General features: G+C 35.5%; 1 protein-coding gene across 5 annotated transcripts in view; it reads left to right on the top strand.

Annotated features, from left to right (window-relative positions):
* The first annotated feature begins 11,832 nt into the window (after positions 1-11,832).
* Positions 11,833-20,946, top strand: part of LOC123682360 (myosin heavy chain, non-muscle) — a 63,489-nt gene continuing 54,375 nt past the window's right edge. For 3 of the 5 annotated variants that reach the window (XM_045620934.1, XM_045620937.1, XM_045620936.1), the window contains exon 1: positions 11,833-12,466. In XM_045620934.1, coding sequence (XP_045476890.1) covers positions 12,116-12,466 — 351 coding nt within the window. In that variant the 5' untranslated portion in view covers positions 11,833-12,115. The remainder of the gene's footprint in view (positions 12,467-20,946) is intronic. The other 2 variants (XM_045620935.1, XM_045620933.1) reach the window with 1 other exon arrangement.

The following is a 20,946-nucleotide window of genomic DNA, read 5'->3' as shown; positions in this document are numbered from 1 at the left end:
TTATCTATACACTCCCCAACACGTCTCGGCTTTGATGGAATATCTAGATGATCTATTTCTTCTTGAGGGATACTATCCCAATCTACTTGTACTTCATGTCTCAGCACCGCCAAAGTGCGTGGAGGCTGGGATAAATTTCTAAGCCTTCTACTCATGATGTCCCAAACATACTCTATAGGCGAAAGATCGGAGTATCTTACCCTTCTTTGGCCATCATGTGCACCCAAGGAGAATCGAGATTCATCAGAAAAGACGACCTGATACCATTCCACATTCCAATGTTGATGTTCTCTGCACCACTGTAATCGTTGCCGGCTATGCTTAACCGTCAGAGGTAACATAAGATGGGGTCGATAATGCTGCAGTTTAAAAGACCTTATCCGACGGTAAACCGTTCGGACAGTTACAGGATGGCCTTATTCTCCTAACCACTCGTCAAGATTGAGTTGTCGCAAATCGATCTCTAATATGGTTATGAGTCTTAGACGTCGATCTTGAACTTCATTTGTGCCCTTTCGACGTCCGGTGCCTACTCTTCTTCGATTGTGGACATTATCAAACCACGCTTGACAACATCTCCTAAAGGCGGCTACTCACGAGGCACCCATCAAGGTCGAGCGTTCGGATCATTTTAGAGTCGAGCAGCTCGGGAGTCGGGACACGATAAATCAGATAATGAACTCGACTTCCCAACTGAAATCTCTTGGATGCCTGGCTTCCAGATGCTCGAGAAAATGCCTCGTGAGTGGCAGGCATAGCAGTAGTTGGATTTCTGTTCGTACGGTTAGATATTTCTCGTAATGACAACCCCCTTCCCGTAGACCAATAATTCGACCTCTTTCAAATTCACTTAGCTGGCTATAAATTCCGCGTACACGTGCTCTAGGCATTTCAACAACAACTAAACATCGAGTTTGGATCTCCTCGAACAAGTTTGTTGTAAAATTAAAAAACTTGCAAAAAACGACTACAATATTTAAATAACAAAAATTGTTTACATGAAAAAACCTTCACGATTTTTTCTCCGAAATCAATCATTTACTCCTTCTGGGTGTTGCAGTTTCTTGGTCAGTTAGTATATTTCACCTTTGTCCTATAGATGCTTGCCATATAGAGTTATTGTGTGGTAACACCACTGAATACTGTCAAAGTTTTTTTATTCTTCAATGATTTAAATGGTATGATTTGCACTGGCAGACTGATATTCGCCTAGGACCTCAAAGTCAAAATGTATCTGCGAATAAGGTCTACAGGGTGCCATGGACATTTTTCTGTAATGGTGTGTGGCCACTCATTCAAAATCAAATCTCTTGAATTTGAAATGTAAAGTTGGGTCTTACACGAGAAAATATGGACCACTTGTATTTGACTATTGTATTGAATATACCAGACTAGCTATAGACCCAGATAGGTTGAGGATCTGGGTGTACTATTCTACAATTTTTATGGAAAGTATTGAAATATTTCTGTGTATATCGTTGAGTGGTTTTTGCATTGAAAAATATTGGTTGGCAGAACTCTTTTCTGTATCACAAATTTGACAGATTATAGATAAATCCGTGATAGAAGAGTTCCGCGTATAAACATATAATGATGAAATATGTCTGAAATGGAGATATTCCTGTACGAATTTGTTCTACAATTCTACACAAGGCATGGGAGAATGAACAAATTCCCCACAGAATTAGAGAAAATACTTCTCAAATACGGAAACATCACACTGTTAGTCAACACTTTGGTGTGAACCAGTCTAGAGTATACCTCGTTCATCTGGCAATCAATTTTTTAGCGTCATAAGCAGCGTTATCATAAAAAATGAAGTTTTGGAAATTAAAGGCACTTACGACCTTACGTGAAGGCAGGAGCACTTGAGCGCTAGCTTTAACCCGTGTTCATTCAATTTTATTGATATTTACTTTCGCAAAGATATTTCAGCAATCATCGAAGTTTTCCAGTATAGTATTCTGAAGTCCACTCCGTCCAAACTCTCTGGTCTGTATTAAAGTTATAAAAATATGTACCCCCATAAAGAACTCATATAACATAATAGAATACAATGATTACAATAACCACATCAACCCGCATACAATAAACACTACAAGAACAAATAATTTCGCCATTTCCAAATGATCAATGACTGTATATATGCGCAAGGTATAATATTCATTGATTACCTCCAAAAGGCCAGACCATAAACAGCGGTCAGCGATTATTATATTTAGCGTTATTGTATCGTTTAAAGGATGAAATCGTTAAAAAACGGCCCCATTTGAAGAAAAAAAAGGTGCTGTTTCATCAAGACAATGCGCCGTCTCACAAATCAATGAAAACAATGGCAAAATTGCATGAATTGAGCTTCGAATTGCATCTGTATTCACCGTATTCTGGCCCCCAGCGACTTTTTCCTGTTCTCAGACCTCAAATGCGCCAATGAAGAAGTAATCGCAGAAATTGAGGCCTATTTTGAAGCGAAAGACAAATCGTACTACAAAAATGATATCGAAAAGTTGGAAGATCGCTATAATCGCTGTATCGCCCTCGAAGGCAACTATGTTGAATAATAAAATCGAATTTTGCCAAAAAAATGTGTTTTACTATGCTATACCGGGGACTTATCAATTGGCCTGATATGATAGCAGATAAAACTCTTTCTCCAAACCTTGGATTTGACAGAAAACTGACACGAAGCTTGACTGCGTAGAGACAAATTTTAAATTTAATGTCAGTTTGACATTTCACTTGGCTTGAGCAACCGCGCTCTTCAAGCGATTGTCCAATTGGTGAAATAACATGATTTTCACCCAGATTTTTATCTACAATCAATAATTATAATCCGTGGCGCGTTTCTCGTCTTTTTTTATCGACCGTGGCGCCGGCTATCTTCCCAAATTTGTCTTATGTGATCGCGTTGGAAAGAGCCTTCCCTTCTCCATACCGAGTCCATAACTGGGACTAGGACAATGAATAATCGACTCATTCGCTTTGTAAACATACGCCATATATGTTACGGCGATTTTGTAAGTGGTACTAAAGAAGCGGTTCAGGCATGCAATTTTATACCGTATATGGTAAAGCGAGAGAGAGTGAATGTTGCGCTAAATTTATAATTAGTTTACACCGTCCGTGTACTGAGTCATGACCGATTAAATCGGCTTTCATCAGCTGTTTCTTAGAATTTGGCATTGCTGGAATCATTTTCCCCAAAAAATTATTTTTTCGTAAATCCTTTACGTACAAGAGTCAATATTGTTGGTAATTTTTTCGGTTTGTCAGTAGGCCCCGACTCAAAAGACGTTACTGTCTTTTACTCAGATAAACTTTACAAACTAGAAGATTTTCAAAAATTACTTCCCGTCACTTTGTCATTAAAAAAACACTACTTGATCCCCCAAACCCTTAACAACCCCTATTCTACTATACAGTTCTATATACAACAACAAAATATAACAATATAGATATAAATGAAATGGTCTCCAAATTATATCAAATATTTCTTAGCATTTGGCATTTCGCGTCAATTCATGTTTAAAAGAGTCCTTCAAATTCAGATAGTACTTAGGTATCGAATAATTATTAATGCTCGAATGATCAATTATCAATATAAGCTTAAATTTTGGATATATAAATCCTTGGATAAACTCCATATAAGGTAAATGTCCCAATTATCGACAATTTCGATTTGTTTTCTAATTTAATAAGATGAAGAGAAGTTTGATGAACATTTTCAGTCTACAAGTTACAACTTTGTGGTTTTCTGAACATATATGAATTTACCACCAACTTCTCCCAAGCATCCCTTTCATAATAACAGCTGATAATAATCTGTCGAGTGTCATTCTGATTTCAGTCATAGAAATGGAGAGAAAAATGAAGAAGATTGTTTCAAGGATACAATCGTTTAATAATTTTTTGGTAATCTGGACCTGGATGTTCCTTGTGATCTTTAAGTGATTCATTTAAGCTTTAAATAAGAAAGATGTGTGCCAAATATAACAAAAATTACTGGGTGGTGCGCTTGTTGTGACCTCGGCGGAAAGAAATGTGCAAAATTCATGAATCACCCTATATCTCGTTAACCAAAGCAGTCAGACCAAATAAATGGGGTATATCTAGAACCACCTCGGTGTCCTTTATTCACTGTTCTAGCTCTAGTTTTTCCGTTTACCAATGAAACAACCTGTATTATAAACTATATTGATCAAGATTTTATCACAAGAGCAACATTTAGAAATTTTTGGTTTCCTTTATGATCTAAGCAAGTAGAAAATATATCAAATCAGAATATTTTAAAACACTGTAAAGGATTTACATATGACTCTGAGGGTAGATGTAGAGAGGCACTACAAGGATATCGAAAACCGTTAGAAATACAGGGTGGCTTAAATTACAAAGAAGTTGCGTTATTTAGGGATTAGTGTGTTGGTGTTGACAGATCCAAAATATCTCCAATGGTTCCCGAAATATCTCGAAAAAACTAAAATCGAGATTTTCTTTTTTTCTGTATAACTCATTTGTTTCTGAAGATAACGAAATTAGGTTTGTAGCCCTTATCCAATATAGAGATTTAAATGGTGTCATCAGATTTTTTCTGTTTTCCAATGTTTCAGAGACGCGAGAGTCAACTTTTTTTTCTTATGGGCGCCATCTTGGGTCTCCTTATGAGGAGATAAAGAAAAAAATTACGAATTCACCAATGTATCACATTCTACAAAAATATCGAATCTAGCTTTGCAAATTTAATTCTAATGTTGAAAAGGATACAATATTTTGTTATGATTAAAAACGTAAATCGAAATTAAATGAGTTATTCCATTTCCCTTTTTGAATTATACAGTGTGAGAGTTAAAAATGAAACTTTCATGGAAGGAAGTTCCATTCTCCCAGAATGTCCACTCGTCCAGAATGACCAGAAAAAATATCACTCTGTAGATTTATATTCAATATTATCATATCACATGATGAAAACTTGAAATTGGAATAGCTATGCCCATGGGCGCCCGCAGAAATTTTTCTCAGGGGGGGCAAAATGAAAATTATTGAAAAACGATAAGGCGTCCATGATTGTCATTGGAAACCAGAAAATTGTTGAGAATCCATTACTTTCCTTCTTTCCATGTCCTTTGGATTGAGAAAGAAATATTGAGGGTGTTGTGCTGAAAAATGGGGCAATCTAAAACTCAAGGGGGGCCATGGCCCCTCCTGGCCCCCCTGCGGGCGCCCATGGCTATGCCAATTCAAGTTTTTAAGTCTTGTGAAGGGAAGGTGCTATGAGAAAAAAACTTGAACTATATGTGTATCTCGAAAAAAAAACGTTTGAGGACCCATGTTATAGGACTTTCTTTCTTAAAATGATTCGAGGAATCTGTCATTTTTGATTGTACCTTAAATTTAGGAACACCCTGTATAGTCAATTCAAAACTTCACAAATAAATTGCAATTTGAATGGAACATATTAAATTGTAAAACACAGCACCGACAATTTCTCGAAACGAATAACTCAGTTCAGTTCTTTGATAACTGCAGTATTATTTATTGAAATATTGTGACGAGAATGATAGAAAAAAAACGGAAAACAACGGGTAAATATATACCGATGACGAATGCAAATATCACAGATGGCAAAACAGAGGAGAAGCCGACAAAACGGGTAGATGAAGGAAAATAATAAACCTGGGACATGGACGTGCTCGTAGTGCAAAAAAAGAGTTCATCTTGAGAGCGATAATAAACTCATAAACTGTAAGAAAAGTAAAAATATTATTGGTTCAAGTCATGGAAAAATGTTTGTTCTTCGTCTTTGAGAGAACTCTAAAATTTTATATTTCGCAAATAGGGGGGGGGAGTGCAGTTAATTACCCCCAGTACCCCTCCCCCCAAATTCTTCGCCCTTGGAAACATTATTCTCTTCCTTCAGATCTGGAGAGGATATTGATCTGCACAAGATTTTACATTTTGAATAATTTTCAAATTGGAAGAAGATATTTACTGTGTACGTAAACAATTATTCTTTATATACAGGGTGTCCCGGGAAGAATGCGACAAACGGATACCATGAATTGAGGTCATCATGGAGGACTCGTATCAAGAGGTTTCAATCGCCTGAATGCCTTCTTTTGGGATATACAGGGTGATGTTCATCTTATGAGTGAAATTTCAGAGTTCAATAGCTCTTTAACCAATCGACCGAATAATTTCAACTTTTGAAGTTCTGTCACCCTTTACTATCGCCTTCCTTCAATATTTCTGAAATCGAGTAAATCAGATCCGGACCAGGAAAATTTCAGACTTTTCCTATTTTCGTGAATATTGGATCACTCTGTACGTGAACATTATGATTTTTTTCCGTTTTCGTTACCATAAAGAATTAATTTATATAGAATAAAAATTCTAAATCTCGGTTTGACACGCTCATACAGGATAAACAATAAACATTCCTTTAAGAGTGATTTTTGTTTTAGTTCAATGACTCTTCAACTAATCCAATGAATCATTTCAAATTTTTAAGTTTTGTCCTTTACTATCGTCCTTCTTCAATATTTCTGAAATCTAATAAATCAGATTCGGACTTGGAAAATTTTAGATTTTTTCTATTTTCGTGAATATTGGATCACCCTGTACGTTGATATCATGATTTTTTTCGTTTTCGTAACCACAAAGAATTAATTCATAATAATAATTCTATATCTCTGCTTGGCATCGTCATACAGGGTGATCAGTAAACATTTTCTTATGAAAGAAATTTCATAGTTCAAGTGTTCAAGATATCTTGAATTTATCGGTAGAGTTATTTCGAAAATTGCAGTTATTTCACCCTTCACGAATGCCTACCCTAATTTTTTTTCAAATTATTTAAGAAAACTTTTAATCAACAAACTGGATAAACAATAGAACTTGAAAACATTGAATCGAAAACAAATTGAATGAAAAAATGGTATCCCTCCATTTCAATACATTTTTGAGCATCTCAAAAATCAATAATTCTTTGCAGAAGTTGCTCCCTACTGTTAGTCTGTCCCTCATAGACCTTCCCATAATAAATGATCCAAGGGTGTCAGATAAAGGGATCGAGAAGGCCAAGCCATATTTCCACATTGCCAATCCATCTGTTTTCAAGTCTCAGTCAAATATTCGGTTAGTGAACATTAGCTCCATCGTGTTGCAACCACAATGTTTCGATTTGAATGTTTTCTAACAAACAAAATTGTATTTCTAAAAATGTTCAAAAATTTCTCCTGATGTCTACCTATTTTCCAAAAATATTGGGGCAAATCAAATTGTTTTACCGCACCAAACATTCATCGGGAATTTTTATGAATCACTGATTATGGATTATCCTGAGCCCATACGAGAAAATAATTTGTTGGTTTCATTTCTAGTGATGAATGATGAATTTCTAGTATGAATGGCGAACTGTAAAATTCCGCTCACAAGGGAATGTTAACTGATCATCCTGTATGACGGTGACAAGCAGGAGATTTAGAATTATGAAATAATTCTTTTTGGTTACGAAAACGAAAAATAATCATGATTTTAACCTACAGGGTGATCCAATATTCTGCGCGAAAATAGAAAAAGTCTAAAATTTTCCTAGGCCGGATCTGATTCATTCGATTTCAGAAATATTGAAGGAAGGCGAAATTAAAGGGTGACAAAACTTCAAAAATTGAAATTATTCGTTGGATTAGTTGAAGAGTTATTGAACTAAAAAAAATTCACTCATAAAAGAATGTTTATTGTTCACTCTGTATGACCGTGCTAAGCAGACATTCAGAATTTTATTATTAATTAACTCTTTGTGAAAACGAAAAAAAAACATGATTTTAACCTACAGGGTGATCCGATATTCTGCACGAAAATAGAAAAAGTCTGAAATTTTCCTAGGCCGGACCTGATTTATTCGATTTCAGAAATATTGAAGGAAGGCGAAAGTAAAGGGTGACAAAACTTCAAAAATTGAAATTATTCGTTGGATTAGTTGAAGAGTTATTGAACTAAAAAAATTTCACTCATAAGAGAATGTTTATTGTTCACTCTGTATGACCGTGCGAAGCAGAAATTTAGAATTTTTATTATTAATTAACTCTTTGTGAAAACGAAAAAATTATAACATTCACGTATAGGGTGATCCAATATTCACGAAAACAAGAAAAGTCCGAAATTTTCGTAGTCCAGATCTGATTTACTCGATTTCAGAAATATTGAAGAAATGTGATAGTAAAGGGTGACAAAATTTCGAAATTTGAAATTATTCGGTCGAATAGTTAAACAGTTATTGAACCCATACGATGAACATCACCCTGTATATCCCAAACGAAGGCACTCAGGCGATTGAAACCTCTTGATACGAGTCCTCCATGATGACCTTAATTCATGGTATCTGTTTGTCGCATTCTTCCCGGGACACCCTATATATAAAATTAAAAAGTGGAAATAGAATAACTCTCATTTCATTTTGATTGAAAGAATTTCCATCAAGTAGACAGTATTCAAAACGTATCATTTATTTATTTAATGAATTGTTGTTATATATATATAGATTAATTTGAACCATAATAGGTTCCTTGAAATGTTGCACACTATGCTTTATGATATCACCAAAATTCGACATCGTCTTTTGAAGAATCGGATTCTTTCGACAAATTTTCAATTCACGAATTATTCCGCAGTAGCTCGCGATCAGGAATCCGGAACGATATCAATCGAAGAGATATTGGAAAATTGGAAATTCGAGAAAAAGGGAAAAATTGAGAACATTTTAGCAACAGGTTGACGTTTCAACGGTAGGTCGAGGGGGTTTGCAACGTCTAGTCTGGAAGAGCGTAGGTCACCCAAGGCACTCGCTCCAGCAAACTTTGCGTTGCCACGTCTACGTATTTTTCAAGAGAATTAATTCTTTTCGCATTTTAGGAAATATTTTTTTTTCCTACAACTGCTATGAAAAGTTGCGTATTCTCCACAGCTTACTCAATTCCAAAACTATGTATTGCTCATACTGTGGGAAATATTATTCCCCACGGCACTTTGCCAACACCTCGCTTGGTAGACCAATGAAATTGGGCATTTGAGTCGTTTCTATAGAAACGCAATAAATTAGCACATACTATCAACGAAGGCCATTTTGATTTGAATCAAGTACACATTACTTGAATTATTGAAATTTGAGCAATTGTAGGAAAAGTATAGTGTGCAACATGTGGAGAAAGTCCTTTTCTCGCTCGTGTGTTTGCGGCACTCGCCTTTCAGGCTTGTGCCACAAACTTCCACACTCGCGAGAAAAGTTGGACTTTCCCCACTTGTTGCACAATATACTATTATTGATTTATATCATACGTCTATGAAGAATACTTTATCAATGTTCTGTTGATCTAATACAAAATAAATGCAATTATATCCATTTACATAACAACTACTAAGATGACTTTTCATTAAGGCATATAATTTATATTTCATCCTGTGGGTGGATAGAAAGCACGGTGAGCGATAAGAATAATAAGATACCGAATAATAAAAATATCTTGGGGTATAATGAACAGATTGTCTCATAAAGGCCAAGACAAGACAATGTTAGGGAAACTTTAGTTGACGAGATAACCCACTGAAAAAGACCCCATTATAATTATAAAAGTCTTGCAATTTGGTAGATTTTTCAAAATAAATATTGAATTTTACCCGTTTCAGAAGTTTTTTCTGTGTTGTTGGAAAAACAGAATGCTTCTCCGACTAATTTTCCCAGCAAAATATTATTGAATAGATATTCTAACTCCAACATTGAAAAAATTTCAATTGTATAACACAAAAAAGAAAAATTGGTATATTTTTCAGTTGCTGTGCACTCGATCAGAGTGCTATATAATTTATTCACGATGTCCATATTTTTCGAAATTTGAGCCTAAAATGCTCTCAAACGATTAGGTTCAACTCAATAATGATACATCCGGGTCAAATTGGATTTAGTCCGTCCGTCAGGCCGTAAAAATGATAACTCTGGACTGAAAAAACCTAAAAGCTTGAAATTTTCAGGATCGAATCGGATCTAAATTGCCGCATAATTTCCAAAAATCCGAGTAAGATTTTTGTAAATGAGGTCGCTTCAAAGTATACAAGGCAAATGCTACTGCTGGCTTTCAACCACATAACCTCAGTTATCATTTGGTAGTCATTGATGTTGGATAGTGGGATACTGATGATCTCCAAAAGGAGCGAAAACGTTCTATCGCTACTAACCTTCAATGACAATAATGACATCACGTTTCATTGAGGTTCACTCTGAACCTAGAGTTTCTGTCTAGATCTCTATATCAATTGGCTGAATTAATTTTTTTAAAGAAAAATGACTTCTACGGTACGTACCTACGTACCGTAGAATTTTGTAAATGCCTACTGTAAATAAAGGGTGATATTAGATACCTATCTAATATCACCCTTTATTTACAGTAGGCATTTACAAAATTTGAGTAGGGTAGAAGGTTGCAATTATTTTGAAAATTATAACAATACACTATCAGAAAATAGTCTTTCTTCTGAATTCCATAAATTTATCAACTAGATGCCATAAAACATATACAGGGTGATTCACCGCGATGGCCTATTAGACATTTATGGAAAACAAATCATAATTTTCTGCTGGAAATTTGCCCTAAAATATTTTCAGATCTCGACAACTTCCGATTATACTGAACAGAGACTACTATCTACTTTCTTATTTCAAATGGCACACTCAGTATATATTATTGCATCATTAGGTAGTTCTTCTGTCTTTTACGGAAGTCACAGACTAGTCCACACAGTTAGAATTTGCGGTTTTTCCTCATTTAAAATTTTTCCTCAATAACTCTGGAAGTATTTATTTTAGATGAAGGGTTTGCTTAAGAAACCCCTCCCCTACTTTTTATACGTAAAATGGATTGAAACAATAAAAAATATAGTTTTTAATTTGAAAATCTTGAGTTTCGTTGAATTTGAGTTGTCCAAGTTCATGATCTTCTGATAAACACCTTGTACATATTTGGTCCAAACCGCAAACAGACTTATAATACTACGTATTCGCAGAATCTAAAATGAAAAGTTTTTCGAAAAAACTTTTTTGCATAAGTTTTTCGAAAAAAAATTTTCTACAGAAATATTGAAAAAAGGCTGAAGGACCTCAGGTTGATGGCCATTCGTTTGTTTATGAACAATAAAGTACTGTTACTACTACTATTAAAAAAAATGTGAATCCTCGCCGCCACCTTTATTTTTTTAAGAATCCCATTAACTCATGAGTCATGAAACGTTGAGTTTTTACCCAGACTCCAGAGGATGGCATATTGCTGAAATTGTACTCAAAAAAGCAATCCAATGATTCAATCATATACTGGGTGTGCCAATTGAAATAAGGAAGTATTAGTCTGTTTTCGGTATAACCGGAAAATGTAAAGATCTGAAAATATTTTAGGGAGAAAGATCAGTGGCTCAAACTTCAACATGCAAATTTTCGGCACAAAATTATAATTCGTTTTCCATAAACGTCTAATAGGACATCGCTGTGAATCGCCCTGTATATGATCAATATTTTAATAATTAATATCCGTCCATAATCATCCGTCAATATTTTAAAATAAATCTAATGTTGTCAGGTTTAAATATTTCAATGCAATTTGTAACATAGTAACATTTATTCATAAAATCTTGATATTATTCAGGGTAAACTGCAGGGATATTATGAATAATATCGTTACACAAATATTTGAAGTCCATACTTGTCGGAAGTTTGACAACACCGTCAACTTTGTGGCGGTTTAACGAAGATCGAACAATCGGGCCTCTACGAGGAATCTCGTCGGTTCGCTTCGGGCGTGGTCGACCGGCTGTTGTGTGTTGTAGATTCCATTCCACTCGGTGGCTACTTGTCATTTTATTCATTTTACGTTCATTTGCAGAGCACTAAGTGACTTTATACTAGACATTAAACAGTAACGCTGATAGATAGTTCATAAACAGTTAGAGAATCTTATAAGAACATTCGAACGCGGAAAAATTTTCCTATGTGTGAAACGTATATTTTTTGTGATCCGAAAGTATCATAGAACAGTGCGGCTTTTTTGTTTGTGAACGAAGTAAACTTCGCGTTATTTTCATGGCCGACGTGGATAGGGATCGCTACGATCCCGAGCTCAAATATCTTTTTGTGGACAGGAACAATTTCAACGATCCAGCTTCCCAGGCAGAATGGACTCAGAAGAGGTTGGTATGGGTGCCCCACGACACCCAGGGCTTTGTGGCCGCCAGTGTCAAGGGAGAAAGAGGAGACGAGGTCGAAGTAGAGCTTCAGGAGACAGGAAAACGAGTATTTGTACCCAAGGACGATATCCAAAAGATGAACCCTCCGAAATTCGACAAAGTCGAGGATATGGCCGAGTTGACTTGTCTGAATGAAGCCTGCGTGCTTCATAACCTCAAAGATAGGTACTACTCGGGATTGATTTATGTAAGTTTCCCCCTTGAAAATCCTATTTTGAGAAATATAATTCCTCAGGTATCCTTAGAAACCAGAAAGAGAGTATACCCCAAATTATTTTAAACAACAAAAGAGTAATTGATGAGTTTTCCATCTAAACATGGGCCAACAGTCCAGAAATTTCGGTACTGAATAGATTTCAAGTTGAACTGTTGTGAGCTCGTTCATTCAATCCAATCAGAGAGAAATTAAATAAATAAGGAGTTATTTCGCTTTGAAAACGTTATTTTAATGGTTCTCAAGTCAGTACTTACGAAGAGGAAGATTCAAAAGTACCTACATTTTATACTATTAAACGTTAGTATCTCAAGTGTGTTGGAAAATGTGATAATGATCTCAACATATTTATTCTGTTAAAAAAATTAATAAATGGTACTTAGGTCTATATCTATATTCCCTAGATTTTGTTGAGAAAATGAAGTTTAAATATTTTCTTCTAATCATCGATGCTTCCGATTTTATTCTTTGGAACGAACATTTTCTCGTTTAAAATTGAAAATGATACCCATTACTGGAAAATTTTGTGAATGATGGTTTGCGATCCTGCTTTAAAAATACGAAATTCTTTAGTTCTTATTGAACATAAATTCACCTGAAATTCAGATACAAGCTGAGCAAGCACCTAGGAAGTGGGGAAATTTCGATGACGCATCCTTAATACAAGAAATGTTTGCATTCCTTACGTTGGTTTTGTTTCAATTCAAGACACTAAAGATTCCTTCATATTTGATTCGTCGTTTTCGTCATTATTATTTATAATAATCATACCGTACATCATATTGTATTGAATAATATAATGATATATTGTTCGTTTCTGCAAAGAAAAGGTTTTTTTCCGTTCATCAGATATGAAATACCTATTTGTCTATTTGGGACGTCTTGTATGATGAATTCTAGTCCTAGCATTTACCAACACTTCCATATCATTCAGATAGGTCGTAATGACTTGGGACTGGTTTTATTTATCTCACTCAGGTGTTATCTTCTTCCTAAATGGAAAAACTTTTACGCAGAATTGGGTTTCGTTCAGAACAAGAGAAAAAAACTGGTCTGCTTTATTGGAGTTGGATGATTAACCATTTTTGGTGTTGTGTCAATAACGAGAATTTTCGTCTCGTTGTTGAAAGCGGACACATGCATAGAATATTAAACATACGAATTTCATAGAGTATCCTTGATATTTAATATTCCGTGATAGCAAAGTTTGGCCACTGCCAACCTACGTAGGAGTCGGTTTGTTGATCTCATATCTGAAAAATCTCCTGGTTTTGGAGTCCGCGGTTACAAGTACGAGAAAATTAAATGGTCCAGCATTTGACGTGTGGGTCCAGGAATGCGGTTCTGTCGTGCTTTTTCAGGGTCAATGCCACAACCTCACCCCCGCCAGGACGACGATGTTGCTTAGCCGTCGCGGTTCCTCCTGAGAAAGCACGAAAATCGAGGACGTTGGTAGCGAATTATTGACGAAAATAACTCTGGTCTATGATTCGCAACCCTCGCTGAAAGGAAAAGAGATATCACTGTTTCCTGGAAATATTTTGTTTTGCGATATTAAATAGAAGAGCAGTCGGTGACAGGGCCAATTGCACCATTCAAAAAATAAACATTGATCAACTAATCAATGTTTAGTATTAACCGATGTTTATAATTTCTACCGATTGCACCATTTGATAATAATCGATGTTTAGTTAAACAGGAGATATGTTTGGCAACATTGCAAAATTTCGTCGGTGATCATAGAGAAATCATGAATTTCAATTTTCTAGTAAAATGTTATCTGCTCTTGTGGTGACATAAATTACAGGAATTAATATTATAAATTGTCATTGAATGATAATTCACGATTTGAATTTGAATCCATATTTCAATTTTGAAATTGCTCACAAAACCAAACACAGAAACATAACAATGTGGCACAATCAGATTATGTCCATAGATAAATAATGTTTATGGTTATGTTATAAGTCATGTTTTGACGTTTTGAGTTGCGCAGAACCATAGACCAAATATCAAATTGATATAAGGTATATGCGCAGCACCTAGTTTAAAACTAATCGGGAAGATAAACGTCCATATTTTCTTGTTTAGTGTAATCGGTGATTAGGCCACATTGAACGTCATTTGAAAGATGGTGCAAGAGAAGTCATAAAGTAATCAATGTTAGGCAAACGGTGCAACTGGCCATTAAAGTTTTAGCCAAGACATTCTGCTATTTTATACTTTTTATTATGTATATGCTTTTCTATCCCGATTCTCCCAGGCGATTTCACACAGAGCTTTGAGGTGTTCAATTATCGTATAAAGGAACGACCGCTCAAAAGCTACTGGCTCAATTCCTTTTATATTCTGCTTCTATAGTTCTAATGACGCAAAAATTTTGCAAAAAGGTTGATATGTTCAAAATATCTGTCCCGTCTGTTATGTTTTCACGGAAATATTGAAAATTGTTATTCCACATCTAAATTCAATATTTCACGTCCAACGAGTCTGTATTTTTGAAATTGATTGGAGAACAAAACTTCGAACGTAAATCTTTATGGATTTTGCCAGTTAACGAACTCTCCCCTATTCAAAATCCGATACTACCCTGAAAATTTCAAATTTTTACTCTTTTCCAATCGTTATGAAAACGTAAAATGTAATTGAGAAAAGCAAATTGAATTTCAGAAGATCGAAATTCAGAAAAAAACTTTATATCCAGAAACGGTAATTTTATTTCAGAATAGCAATATGTAATTCAGAAAAGGGAAAAATTGATTTCTGAAAATATAAATTGGAATCGGGATTAACTAATTTGAAATTCAGAAATTGTAATTCAGAATTTGTTACATTTACTTCAGAATTAATGAAAATGAATAGCCATATCTATGTAATAATACCTGAGTGCATATTGTACAGGGTGGGCAAATTTCGATGTTTTAGCGCTACAACTTCTAAACGGTGCGTAGTGGCGTCTTTTTTACAGGGTTTTCAATTACAAAGTGATGACCCAAAGTTATGTTTTTTCAAACATAGCACTTAGATAAAAAAGGTTTTTGACCATTTTTTATTATTTATATTGATACAAACCATACGATGTTATATATTTTTTGAAATCAGGAGAAACCAAGCTTTCGAAAAATGGCACAGAAATCTTGTCTCCCCATTTGAAAAAACACAACTTTGGGGCATAGCTCCCTAATTAAAAACCCTGTTAAAAAGAAGAGCACGCCACAGGATTCTACATAAAAAAGTGCCTCTATGTTGTTTTAATTTCAGAGTTCTATCATCAATATTAGCGGAAATATCAATATTTTTCTATATAGCCATTTTTCCAATTTTCGCTTATAACTCGAAAACGAAAGAAGGTGACCACAAATGAATAGTACTCTTGTTAGTTTCTCAGAAAAAGAGAACGAGAATGGGGTATCAGATTCTGTCTACCTCCTCTGATTCAAAAGTTATAGAGCTAAAACAGAGCTCACCACAGGATTCTACATAAAAAAGTGCCTCTATGATGTTTTAATTTCAAAATTCTATCATCAGTATTAGCGGAGATATAAATATTTTTCGATATAGCAATTTTCCCAATTTTCGCTTATAACTCGAAAACAAAAGAAGGTTTAGTTTCTCAGAAAAAGAGAACGAGAATGGGGTATCAGATTATGTCTATCTTTAAAAGTTGTAGAGCTAAAACATCGAAATTTGCCCACCATGTACTGGTAGGTACCTCAAATTCGGTACTGTTCTGAATTTCGTATGACATCTGAACTTGAATCGATAAGCTCTGAAATACAATTCTTCTTTTCTGAAATATAATTTGCTGTTTCTGAAATTCAATTCAATATTCTGAATTAAAACTTCGTAATCTGAATTTCAATTTTCTTTTTTCTGAGTTAAATTAACTATTCTGTAATACGTTCCCTTTCCTGAAATTCTGAACTACAATTGGAGAAGTTGTAGGTATTGTCTGAACGGACGTATATGCTTTCATAATCAGTGAGCCGGACCTTATCGTTTGAGGACATTCTAGGCTCAAAATTCGAAAATTACGTACATCGTGATTCGTGGTGGAATGATAAAGCGACCTGTTCGGTGACGAGCGCTGGATTCGGAATTCACGTAAAGTTCACTCTTTTCTCCATAGTCCTTCTCGACGAAAGAGTGAGTCAGATTAGTCGCCGACCGTCGTCTTGAAGAATTGTTTATTTAGTTGCGTGGCTCACATTCAACTCAATAACGTCATGCCGTAGATATTTCAACCGATTTCTCGGGATCTGACTAACCGACCGGCGGACGCAATTTTGTGGTCCCGATATGGAATAAACTTCCTCTTTCTTTGGGGGACGATTCGTCGTTAAAACCTCTTAATAGGCCAATTGAAAAGTCCCCGGTCCATCATAGTAAAACAAAATTTTTGGCAAAATTCGATTTTATTATTCAACATAGTTGCCTTCGAGGGCGATACAGCGATTATAGCGATCTTCCAACTTTTCTATTCTATTTTTGTAGTTCGATTTGTCTTTCGCTTAAAAATAAGCATCAGTTTCGGGGATTACTTCTTCATTGGAGCTAAATTTCTTTCCAGCGAGCATTCTTTTGAGGTCTAAAAACAGGAAAAAGTCGCAGGGGCCAGATCTGGCGAATACAGTGGATGCAGAAGCAATTCGAAGCCCAATTCATGCAATTTCGCCATTGTTTTCATTGATTTGTGACACGGCGCATTGTCTTGATGAAACAGCAAATTTTTTTCTTCAAATGAGGCCGTTTTTTAACAATTTCATCCTTTAAACGATCCAATAACGCTATGTATAATAATCGCTGTTGATGGTCTGGACCTTTTGGAGGTAATCAATGAATATTATACCTTGCGCATCACAGAATACTGATGCCATAACCTTGCCAGCTGACTGTTGTGGTTTTCCTCGCTTTGGATCCGGTTCATCGTGTGCAGTTCACTCAGCTGACTGTCGATTGGACCCCGGAGTGAAATTATGGAATCATGTTACATATCGACGCAAAAATTTAGGTTTATTGCTCTTGAACAGCTTCAAACACTGCTCAGAATCATTAACGATCGATTGTGAGCTCGCGCGGCACCCATTTTGCACACATCTTCCTCGTCTACAAATATTCGTAAATGATATGATGTACACGTTCAGATGATATCTCCACAATGTCTGCTATCTTGATCAATTTCATTTTACGGTCATTCAGAATTATTTTGTGAACTTCTTTGATTTTTTCGTCGGTGACACCCTCTTTTGGGCGTCCACTGCGTTCGTCGTCTTCGGTGCTCATTCCACCACGTTTAAACTTAGCATATCAATCAATGATGATCAATGATGATTGATTTTCCTGGTGCAGAGCCCGAGAACTCTTCATCAAGCCAAGATTTTGCTTCAACTGTATTTTTTCCCGTCAAAAAGCAATATTTTACAGCACACTAAATTCTTCTTTTTCCATCTTTTTTCAAAATAACAAAAGTAGCTACACTCTCAACGCAATATCTCACAAACTAATGGTCGGACCGCTGTCAAATTTTGACACGTATCGTTTGAAGGTTGGTACTAACTAAAAATCATATGGATTTAATACTAACACCGCCATCTGTGTATCAGACCGGGGATTTTTCGATTGGCCTAATACCATAGTATAAGGAAAGGATAGTAAACCAACCCCCGTTTGACGGCAAGGAAATAGTCACCAGGGGTCGCTACTGTAGTTGGTTTCGGATTTGGAGAAGTAACTCGATAATAGATAGCGCTGAATCATGACCTATAGATGGCGCAAAAATAATACGATAATTCATTCAGTGGCGTGGTTGAAAAGGGGTCGCATGACATTGCCAACAATGTTATTATTAAGTTATCACAAATACACGCCACTGGCGTAAATGCTTATTACAAAGCAGAAAAAATATCAAAATATAGAAAACTTCTGACCATTTTATTTCAAATATTTTAGTTCTTCAAAATAACACCGATTTTTTCAGAGGGCTCCACTTTACGGACCAATTTTTGACAGTAAAATTCGGGTAAAACGTGAGTACAACTAGATGGCGCTCAACATCAACAAAATCGAAAAAAGTACTACACTGGCTTACTATCCGTTCCTTATACTATGCTAATACTTAATTTTGAAGGTACTTCAGTCGATCTTTATTCGAGAAAAATGCCATATCTGAGTAGTTTGGCGCCCGATTGATTCCGGTGATTCACCCTCTTTTGGGGGCGTTGACCCCGACGATTGCACTCTTCGCAACCCTTCGAGGCGCCTGTGTCAGTTCTCCTACCCACATAATCTGACTGATAACCGATTCAAGCAAGACCTACCTCGCCCGTCTGGTTCGTGTCGGTAAGGCTTGGATTGGGGCGTTTTCTATCTACTCTCGATTAGTGAAAATTTAACTACAGTCTGAATTTATTGAGTCTGGTGTCCCAGATTCGTTGTCTAGTGAGGGGATCTCGGAGTTCCTTCGAGCTAGAAAAAAAGGGTTCCGCAAATTCGGGTTCTATTTCTGAGAAAATTAATTTGATGAAAACAAGGGCGTAGAAATGGGAGGGGGGGTACTGGGGGTAAATACCACCCCCCCCAAGATTTCCAAAATATAAAGTTTCAGAAAGCTCGCAAAGACGAAGAACAAAAATTTCTCCATAAAATGAACCAATAATAATCATTTTACTTTCCTTGGAAATCGACACGTCAGTAAAAAATCGGACCCCTTTACGGTTCATGAGTTTATTATCGCTTTCAAGATCAGTACTTTTATTGCACTACGAGCTCGTCCTTGTCCGAGGTTTATTTATTTCCTTGATCTATCCGCTTTCTCGCCATCGCCCCTAATTTGCATCTGTGATTTTTGCTTTCGTCATCGGTATACCCTTACCCGTGGTTTTCGGTTTTTTGTATCATTGTCTTCACAACATTTGAGTACTGTTGTTATCAAAGAATTAAACTGATTTATTCGCATCGAAAAATTGTGTAGGCTGTGTTGTACAATTTATTGTGTTTCATTTAAATTGCAATTTATTTGTGGAGACATCAGTTTTGAATTGATTATGTCTACAGGGTGTTCCTAAATTGAAGGTACAAATGAAAATGACAGATTTCTCGGATCATTTCAAGAAAAAATGTCCTATCATATGAGTCCGCAAACGCTTTGTTTTTGAGATACAGTTCAAGTTTTTCTCTCATAACACCTTCCCTTCACAAGATATTCAATCCGAATTTGCTAGATATTCAATCCGAATTTGCTAGATATTCCAATTTAAAGTTTTCATCATGTGATATCCTAATTTTGAATGTAAATCTACAGGGAGAATTTTTTCTGGAAGGGTGCCCGCTTCTTTCCTCCAGAATTATTTTTTGTGAACCACTGGTAGTTAAAAAAAAATAAAAAAAAAACTCTTCAATTCAGGAACACCCAGTATAAGATAAGAACAATCGAATTGGTAATAAAAAAATATTATTTCGAGTAATTTGTTTCAAACATCGTTATGAAACCTCTTTTTCCCACATTATAGATATGAGTAAACAATGTCGTCAAATCATTTTTTTTTATTCGATTACCCTCCCCAAGAAAAAAAATATCTACGCCTTTGGCTATAAACATGAGAAAAAAACATTCTACTGGCACTTTTTTCAGTATAATTCATTGGTGTAAAAAGTTATAACAAGAACTTGTGCTTTTTCAAATGTAGGTGAACCATAAATAACATATTAATATTTTTGTCAAACTATAAAAATCATCAAAAGTTTGTTTCGCTTGGCAAAGTAATTATTTACTTCATGTCAGACTGCTCTAATCCCTGAACTAGATGAAATTTTCTAGACTTACCAATTTTGTGGTGTAGATTACGAACGAAAGTCAACAAATTCTGATCGCCTTTTTGAACCTTTTTCTATATAACCTAACGTGGAGTTACCTTGGTAAATATTTTTTGTATTTTTTTTGGAAAATTTTTTGTTTGAAATACGGCCATCAGAGTTTGTTGATTTCGGATTAGTAATCTACACCACAAAATTAGTAATAGTGGAAAATTTCATCTCGTTCAGAGCAGTTTGTCATAAAGTAAATAATTTCCGGCAAATCAAACAGGTGCTTATCTATGATAATCTGTGAATTTCAGATAATTAAAATATTCGGTGGTCAAGAGCAGTATACTTAGGATTTTGCTTTTTCATATTCTGTGATTCACAGATAACATAGCCTTTCTAGCTTATCATTTCCCTTAGAATTCCTTTGAAAATTGTGCCCCATTGCCCAAGTCATTTTCATGCAAATAATGAAATAAAGACTCCCACACACCAACGCGGCAAATGCGAATATTGGTACCGCATCTGTGCCTGGAACCTACTAATTTATTATCGTTACTACCGATTATCAAACTATTAATCTATAATAAATTAGTAGGTTCCAGGCTCAGATGCGGTACGAATATTTGCATTTGCCGCGTTGTCTTGTTAGA

Source organism: Harmonia axyridis, chromosome 6 (assembly GCF_914767665.1).
Source record: "Harmonia axyridis chromosome 6, icHarAxyr1.1, whole genome shotgun sequence".
Taxonomy (NCBI): domain Eukaryota; kingdom Metazoa; phylum Arthropoda; class Insecta; order Coleoptera; family Coccinellidae; genus Harmonia; species Harmonia axyridis.
The sequence above is the reverse complement of the archived record's forward strand: the minus strand, read 5'-3'. Positions and strand labels throughout refer to the sequence as shown.